This window comes from Labeo rohita, unplaced genomic scaffold, assembly GCF_022985175.1.
Source record: "Labeo rohita strain BAU-BD-2019 unplaced genomic scaffold, IGBB_LRoh.1.0 scaffold_184, whole genome shotgun sequence".
NCBI lineage: Eukaryota > Metazoa > Chordata > Actinopteri > Cypriniformes > Cyprinidae > Labeo > Labeo rohita.
In genome coordinates this window covers 39,524-47,773 of record NW_026128044.1, presented here as the reverse complement: position 1 = coordinate 47,773, position 8,250 = coordinate 39,524, and the positions used below count along the sequence as shown (strand labels likewise).

At 40.6% G+C, this 8,250-nt stretch overlaps 1 protein-coding gene across 1 annotated transcript; it reads right to left on the bottom strand.

Annotated features, from left to right (window-relative positions):
- Positions 1-712: 712 nt before the first annotated feature.
- Positions 713-5,727, bottom strand: LOC127158995 (C-type mannose receptor 2). The gene is made up of 7 exons (XM_051101949.1): positions 5,717-5,727; positions 5,540-5,600; positions 5,047-5,436; positions 4,640-4,779; positions 2,343-2,746; positions 1,274-1,618; positions 713-1,188 (listed from the first exon to the last, which is right to left on the bottom strand). Exons 1-7 carry the CDS (start codon positions 5,725-5,727, stop codon positions 827-829), a joined length of 1,713 nt encoding a protein of 570 aa, XP_050957906.1. The 3' UTR covers positions 713-826.
- Positions 5,728-8,250: the final 2,523 nt, after the last annotated feature.

The following is an 8,250-nucleotide window of genomic DNA, read 5'->3' as shown; positions in this document are numbered from 1 at the left end:
CATTTTTATCTAATGTCCCCTTAAAAGACCCCTTTGACAACTGATAGTTTAATGCAATACTGTTCATTAACTGCTTTGTATTGTAAAATAAGTGATTTTGTTGTTATGATTGCCTCCCATTAGTCTTTACTTATAACCACAAACTGAGCCTCAAACAACAACAACCACGAGGGAGGACTGCAACCTGCAGGCAGGTGAGTACTTCATGGTTTCGGCTAGATTTGACTGTCCTTACCCTACATAAATAATCATAGGGTTAAAGAAGTTGACTGAGTAAAGCCAGGGAAGAGCAGAAGCAGGAGACAAAATGATGATTATTAAGAAAGAGCAGAATTTATTAATTAATCTTAGTTGCGTATGTTTCAATGATCAGATTTCTTCTGATGAACACAAATCCAACCAGCAGTGTTTCACCAAACTGATTCACAACAACATCCCAAAAACATTAATCAATTAAAGGAGTATATAAACAGTTAAAATGGATATAAATGATTATATGGGATAATAAAACAATTAAATGATAAAATTAATGAAACATAAAAAAAGAATAAAAGAAAGCAAGTAAAACAACACAAATGTATGGTTGCTCTCTTAAAGCAAAACAGACAGCAAACATCTCAGGATCACCAGATATACAAAGAGTTTCGAAGACACATATTTCATAATACAGAAATAAAACAGACTTTTGGCCAATATTGAAACCCAATAAGCAGATTCACTCAGAACTTACTAAAGAACAAATCAAACATAAAGTAAACCAGAAAAATAATGAAGTAGCCTATGAAAACCGTTAATGTAAGTAAACACATTAGGGTGTTTCTCACTCTTAATATCTGCTGCAGATGAAGTTGAGTTTGTGAGATTCAGGAAGGCTGATCCAGCGCTGATCTCCTCCAGACTGAACTGCTCCTTTTCTGTTCTCAAGTTTGCAGTTTTCCCGTGTCGTTCCGTTCCCTGGAGCCCAGTTGTGATAGCACACGATCTCTCCACTCACCCAGAGCCACATGTTCATGCTGCAGTAGTTGTGTAAACCCAACCACACCGCCGCAGTAGACGCCCGTTTAACCACGTTCATCACACCACGCTGAATCTCTTCTGAATGAACCAAGACCAGATCCACATGATTCTGTCTGCAGTATCTCAGAGCTTCAGACCACGTCAGATTCTCTTTGATCAGAATCAGTTTATCTGGAAACGAAACAAACCACAAGCAGAAACTAGAGAGAGACTGATCAAAAACAACATGCAGAACAAACACTAAGGATCTACTCACCTTCATTACACACAAATGGATAATGATCACTGCAATAGCAGTCAAACCATCGTCCCTGAGCATTCAGTTCAGCAGCTGTACAGTCTTCACCAAGTGAATTTTGAGGTTGACCAGCGTTCCAGTATCTGAATGAGGAGTCACTCTGATCTGACCACTGCCATGAGTCTCTGAACAGACCGATCCAGACATGTGATCCAGATAAACTTCTATCACTAATGAACTGCTCAACCTGTTGATTCTCATTCTGGTTTCTCACACTGACCAGATCAATGTGATTCTGTCTGCAGTAACTCTGAGCGTCTCTCCAATTCATCGTCTGACTGACAAAGACGAGTCCTGTGTTTGCTTCAAGAAAAACAAATGAGAAAAAGATTCGTGAATCCATCTGTTGATTATTCTTTCACTGCTTTATGGTTTGGATGTGAACAGGAGCAGCGGTGGAAACATCAGAAACACGTCATTCATAGACTTGATCTGCTTCTACAGCTGGTGATATATTGAATATTCACAATGTTTAAGATATTTTACATTATACCATGATCTGTCTAAAAACCTGATTCTGTTTGGCTGGAACGTGTGCATTCAAACCATTAAATGAAACACACACACAAGCAATCACAGAAACGTAATGTCAACCTTGTGCCGTGAGTTTTATTATGAATTAGATTCACTATCGAATCACTATTACATTTCTCAGCAACAAGGGTTTATGTTGTAATTCATTCCTACATATGAAAAACGAAGCCCTTGTAGGTTTGTGTTGAGACACTGAAGGCTGAAAACATCAAGTTGAATCAACTCTAGTCACTGCTGTAATATAAGATCTGTTTAGATCTCTAAGATGTTTAGGCTCTTTAATTCCAAGTTTCCAAATTATCATATAGAGATCAAAGTGTGTTCAGTGAATAAAGTCTTTTCTTCTGAAAAATACTGTGTTGATACAGAAATTGTTTCAAAACTAAAAGTGTGACAAATATCCACAGTCTTTTCTAAAGTCAAGATCAAATTAAATATTCATACTATTTATTATTCCATTAAAATATAGCATATGGTGCATAAATAAACTCACTGTTGTTGCAGATGAAATGTCGGTTATCCATACATGGCAAATCATGCCATTGTCCATTTAACATCATACCACAATCATCTCTGCCATCTGGTTGTCCAGTAGCCCAGTTCAGATAGAGCGCAGGTTCACCTGAAGACCACTGCCATTTATAATGACCTGTTCTCTGCAGCCCAATCCAGACCAACTGAACACTTCCATCATTCACACTTTTCTTCAGCTCGTTCATGTCGTTGATGTTGTCAACGGTGGCCAGATCTGTGTATTTCTCTCTGCAGTATCTCTGAGCTTCAGTGCAGGTCTTGATCTCATTTATAAAGTGATACTGACGCTGAACACATTCAGATACGGAGCAGAGAGCTGTGAAAGAGAGACTTTGCTTTAATGCTTTCATAACAGGATCAAACCTAATGAAACAAGAAACTAAAAATAAAACCACAAACACACTCACCGGTGAGAAGAAGAATGAAAAAGAACTGGTCCATTTCTGAAGAAGAAAAATACAGATAAACTCAGATATTCCAAATATTCAGAGACTAAATTTGGTGTAAAACATGATTTCAGTGATAATTAAAAATCCATACATAATTGCACCGTACACAATGATTAAGACAATATTAACATGTCAGAAGTCTAGTTCTAGTTAAAGAATGAAGATGTGAGTTGTTCTTACTTTAGAGGTCGTGTGTTTCTGTACCGAGTCTGATGTTTCTGTCTGCAGCTTTAATGTGATTATTATATCTGCTCTTATCCCTCATTCAGCATCACGTCATTTGTTTATTATTCTAAACTTTTTCTTCCTCATTCATTTGTTTTTCTCATAAATTTGTGTTGTTGTGTTTCTCTGGAAGTCTGTTCATTTGAATATGGTAAAAATGGATAGTCCATAAATGTCCACCTCAATATTTGCATTTCCTACCATCCACAAGTTTCCGGGGGGGCGCTACTGTAAAAAAGAATGTGGGTACAACTTCCGGTGAGGTGGCAGACGTAGTATACCAATGGTATTTTGTGTGCTAATTAGCGAAGAGGCTAAGTGTTTTTTAGACCATTGTTTACTTTGTAAAGATGCACACCTTTATGAGAGATGCCATTACGTTCTTATGCACAACATATGCTTTTCGAATTTGTGTTATTAGCAAGTTTGGATCGCTAAATCTTGAATGACTGTCTTGAATACCCAGCAAGCAATAGTCGTCATTTCAACGTCTAGTTTAACTATAGACCCGATATAGTCCGGCTATTTGTAACCCACTTCTAGACCAAATAATCTTGAATTTAGTTACATGTCATTTTTTGGCAAAATACTTGTGAGATATGTGATATTTCATCATGTAAGCAAAGTCAACAGCGTTTACAAGGTGTTTGGTTTTATTTCTATATTTCTATATATTTCTATATATATATATATTTATAGTCTATTCTAGGGCTATGTTTAGACGTCTATTAAATTTTCACTGACAGCCCAATGACAACCTTGACGTCTAGGCTGTGTTTCAACGGCTAATATACGTTTTTTTAGACCAAAAATTGCTTGCTGGGTAACTAGTGTAATGACATTCGAACCGAGACTTCAGAGCTTGTGTTAATGGACATGCCAGATGAAGCCTCATTTCGAGGCTTGTTAATGAAGAATTCACTTTCGTAGAAGCCTCACTTTCTGTCCAGTAATGTGCACGATTTACTTGTGTGTCCTAATGTTCGACCCCCAGATCTTACTTTGTGAGTGCATTTTCATTGGGACCTATTTAATAATTACATTTTTAAATATCCAGTCATACAAGTAATATGAAGAATACAAATGATTTCAGGAAAATTAAATATATGCCATATGCAATTAATATAGGTGTACATTATTCTTCTATTACATCATATTGTACAAAATTCCCTGCCTCACGCATGCTCAATTCCAACTTTTTCGGACTTGTCTGGTGCATGCACAGAAAGTTTTCAGCGTTCGTCAGCATCCAGCATGGAAGTGCAACACGGAGCTTCCCTTGCTTGTTTATTCCTTTAAAGTGTTTTTTTCCTTGTGTGGTATTGCTGTGCGTTAATAACTCCAAATCACATTTTGTACACATTCACAAAATTAATAAACATAGAGATTGGACATGTTCACTCCAGAGTAGCTGCAGTTCTTTCTAACCGAAGAATTAGGCCAGATGAGTTCCAACCACCCTGCGAACAGAATATCTCACAAATTGGTCCTTCGAGCCAGATGGGGACATCAGCTGCACTATGGCTACATCCAGAAATTACTACGAGGAAGAACAAGTGGCAGATCCTCATCCAAGTCGTACCCAGCGGGTGCCCACCTACTTGGAGGATTATGTGCTTGATTATCCACCTCTGAGGCATGGTCATCCTTCACCAGCAGACAGCACTCAAGGAATACCTCATGTAAGCCAGGATCCTTATAGGAGCTATAGGGCTCCTTCTCCTAGAGACAGAGACTGTGAAAGAGAAAGGCTGCATCACTTGGAGGCACGGTGGAGAGATTTAAGCTGTGAGATGAGAGAGCTTCAAATCAGGATGGACAGTTATAGACAGGCATCCTTTCCATCTCGATCTCTTGTTCATGGACACTATCAGAGCCTTCCTCAAGCTGACCTCGGTAACACTGGATTAGAACCCTCAGCGACTGTAGCATCTTCTCCACACTATAAGGAAACACTTTATTATGAGCCCCCTATGCAGCATGGCCCACAATCGAGCATGCAGCCATCCAACATAGCTTGTGTAGCTTCTCTCCCAGGACCACAGCATCCAAGACTTCAAAGACTGTTTCCTGAACTTCGACAGTCGGACTCATGGCCTTCCACAACTGCTCAGCCTGCCCAGCCTCAGGTACAGCCACAGCATCAGCCAAGCTCAGTGCAGCCTGCACCAGTCTGCATGCAAACACCTTATCAATCTGCTGTTGTACCGCCCGCACCTTCTTATGTGCAGCCCCAACGTCAGCCAGTTGCTGTACAATCTGCTCCAGCTTCACTGCCGCCACTGTACCAGCAAACAGTGCCAGCTCCAGTTCAGCCTGTCCCAGCACAACAAACAATGCATCCTCATCGCCCTTATCAACCACTACCTCCTCCTTGGCCTGGACCACAATCACAGCATTATTATACTACACACACTGTGACACCTGGACTGATGGAAATGGCCATTGCTTCCTCTTATGGCATTCCGAAACCAAGGCTGACAGTATTCTCCTCAGGGAAGGAAAGTGATTTTTTGATGCTCAAGAAAGGGCTGGACAGCATCCTTGGAACACAGACATCTAACAGAGGATTATATTGTATCAAGTGCTTCTGGATCATATACAGCTGCCTTCTGCTTACCAGGTAGCTAAAAGGTATGTCAACAGCCCATATCCTTACACCAGTGCCATGTAGGCTCTTGAACAGAGATACGGTCAACCACGACCACGTTAATTCAGAGCGAGCTGAGAGCTATCCTTAATGCACCAGCTATTCGACCAGGTGATGCACAGGGATTTGAGGACTTTGCAGCAGCTGTTAGCACACTGGTTGGCATGTTGAACACAATGGAAGGGCCCTCGAGATACGAGCTGCAGTGTGGTTCCCATGTTGACACTTTACTGACCAAACTGCCTGTCAGTTACAGAGACTCCTTCATAGAGTACTGTCTCAACCAGCACATCATTGTGAGCGGCAGTTCCCAGAACTTACACGCTGCCAGAATTTGCAGAGTGGCTGGAAAGGAAGTCTCAGGCCATTCAGATATCTCAACGGGTAACAGGACCAGTACATACAGAACCCTTTCGGCGAGAACAGAAATCACTTCCCCACTCTAAAGCCAAGTCAGCCACTATCCTCACAGGCAGTGAACAACCTAAAGCCATTCATTTGCCTTCTAGCTCCTCCACAGTCACTAAAATGGCAGCTACAGCTAAAAAGCGGGATCGCTTCAAGCCCTTTTGTCCCTTCTGAAACAACCATGAACATTATCTCAACGCTTGAGCAGCTTTTTGCAAGTTGAACCACACTCAAAGAGGAAGCTGGATAAAGGAGCACAATAAATGCTGGAGGTGTGGACGAGGTCACAAACCAGACAGCTGTACTCTTAAGAAAGCTTGTTCTACATGCGGGGGACTCCATCTGCCCATTCTGCATGAAGTTGCAGACACTGTGGAAAATCAGAGCATACTGACAGTGAGCACAACCAATTCCCAAGTTTACCTGGATCAAGCCAGTCACTCAGGCAGAGTCATGCTGAAAGTAGTCCCAGTGAGACTTCGCAGTGGCAAAAGGTTTCTGGACACTCATGCAGTGTTAGATGATGGGTCTGAAAAAACAATCATACCGCCTGCAGCAGTTAAGCATCTGCATTTGGAAGGACCTGAGGAAGTGTTGGCTCTTCGAACAATAAGACATGATCCTGTTCAGCTGAGAAGAACAACTGTCTCCTTTGAGGTATCAGCCCTGTCACACCTAAATGTAAAACATCAGATTCAGAATGCTTTCACAGCTGCAGATCTGAACCACGCAGAGCAGTCTTGTCCAGTGGATGCGCTGAAGAGGAAACATGGACACCTCAGGGACATTCCTTTACAAAACTTCACCAAAGTACAGCCTCTGCTGCTCATAGGATCAGATCATCCTCAGCTGATCACACCAAACTGCCCAGTCCACATGGGTCCGCTTGGTAGCCCTATAGCAGTGCACACGCTGCTTGGTTGGACAGTTCAGGGACCAACAACCTTTCTCCAGCAACCCTCAAACGTAAGCTCATGCCTCCACACCACACTCCTTTCACCTGTGCAGTAGTTACGTCAGCATGTTGAGCGATTGTGGCAGCTTGACATACTGCCACTGAGAAATGAGAAAGAAGTAGTCCGTTCCCGACAAGATAAAGCTGCACTTGCCCTGTTGGAACGACTCTGAAGAACTCCGCAAATCCTTATTCTGTGGTAATGTCTCAATCGGTCATACTGCTTCACCTAATGTAGACACATTTTGTACACATTCACAAAAATTAATAAACATAGAGATTGGACATGTTCACTCTGGAGTAGCTGCAGTTCTTTCTAACCGAAGAATTAGGCCAGCTGAGTTCCAACCACCCAGCTGCGCACAGAATATCTCACACGTATTGATATTCGTACTGGCATTTAATGGCACTATTCAATGGGTAAATTAATTTAACAGAGTCAGAAATTCAACAAACAAACACACACACACACTGTTTTTATTTGTGCATATAACATGGATCGATCTATGGAAATTGCGGTGAATGCGTCTTCCGACAGAGCTTTAATCTTTTGGCTCAGAGGTCATAGCAGGTCATAGCAGGTGTTTCTGGGTAGGGATGATAGTATTGACCAAAATAACTGACAGTAAGAATTTTCACAGTTAAATCAGTTAAAATGTTCAAAATAATTTGTAAAGGTTTTCTTTTACATGGATTAAAAAAAAATCTGCATAGTCAAAACTGCATTGAGAGGAAAAACAAAAGTCACACATAAGTTGTTAGCTAAAGCTTGCTAATTGCTAACTAAAATGTTACTGGTATTTAGAACAGAACAAGATACACATCAGAAAATATACGTTTCTAAACAAAAGCCCTTTTCATTTTTCTTCTTCGTTCATTTGTTTCTCTGATATTTTTGTGTTGTTGTGTTTCTCTGGAAGTCTGTTCATTTGAATGTGGTAAAAACTGTAAAAAGTCTGTAAATATCCACATCAACATTTGCATTTCCTTCTCTTTCTGTTTGTTTTCCATGTTCTTGCTCCATCTTTACTGTCAACATAAATTGACCTAATTTATTCATCTTGATGGGTATAAACATGCACAAATGGAAATATGTCATAATAGGATAGTTAAGTCAACTGCAACTTCAATTTTAGGCCAACTTCAAACAGGAAAAATCCAAACACAGTTAACATGTAGA

Bases quoted from the DNA above. Each gene is read 5' to 3' on its own strand.
- LOC127158995 (XM_051101949.1), bottom strand. The intron at 2,747-4,639 runs GTACGACTTGGA...TTGTTTCATTAG, and splicing joins AGTAGGTGGGCACCCGCTGG to GTTTGATCCTGTTATGAAAG. The intron at 1,619-2,342 runs GTGAGTTTATTT...TTTTTCTTGAAG, and splicing joins ACATTTCATCTGCAACAACA to CAAACACAGGACTCGTCTTT.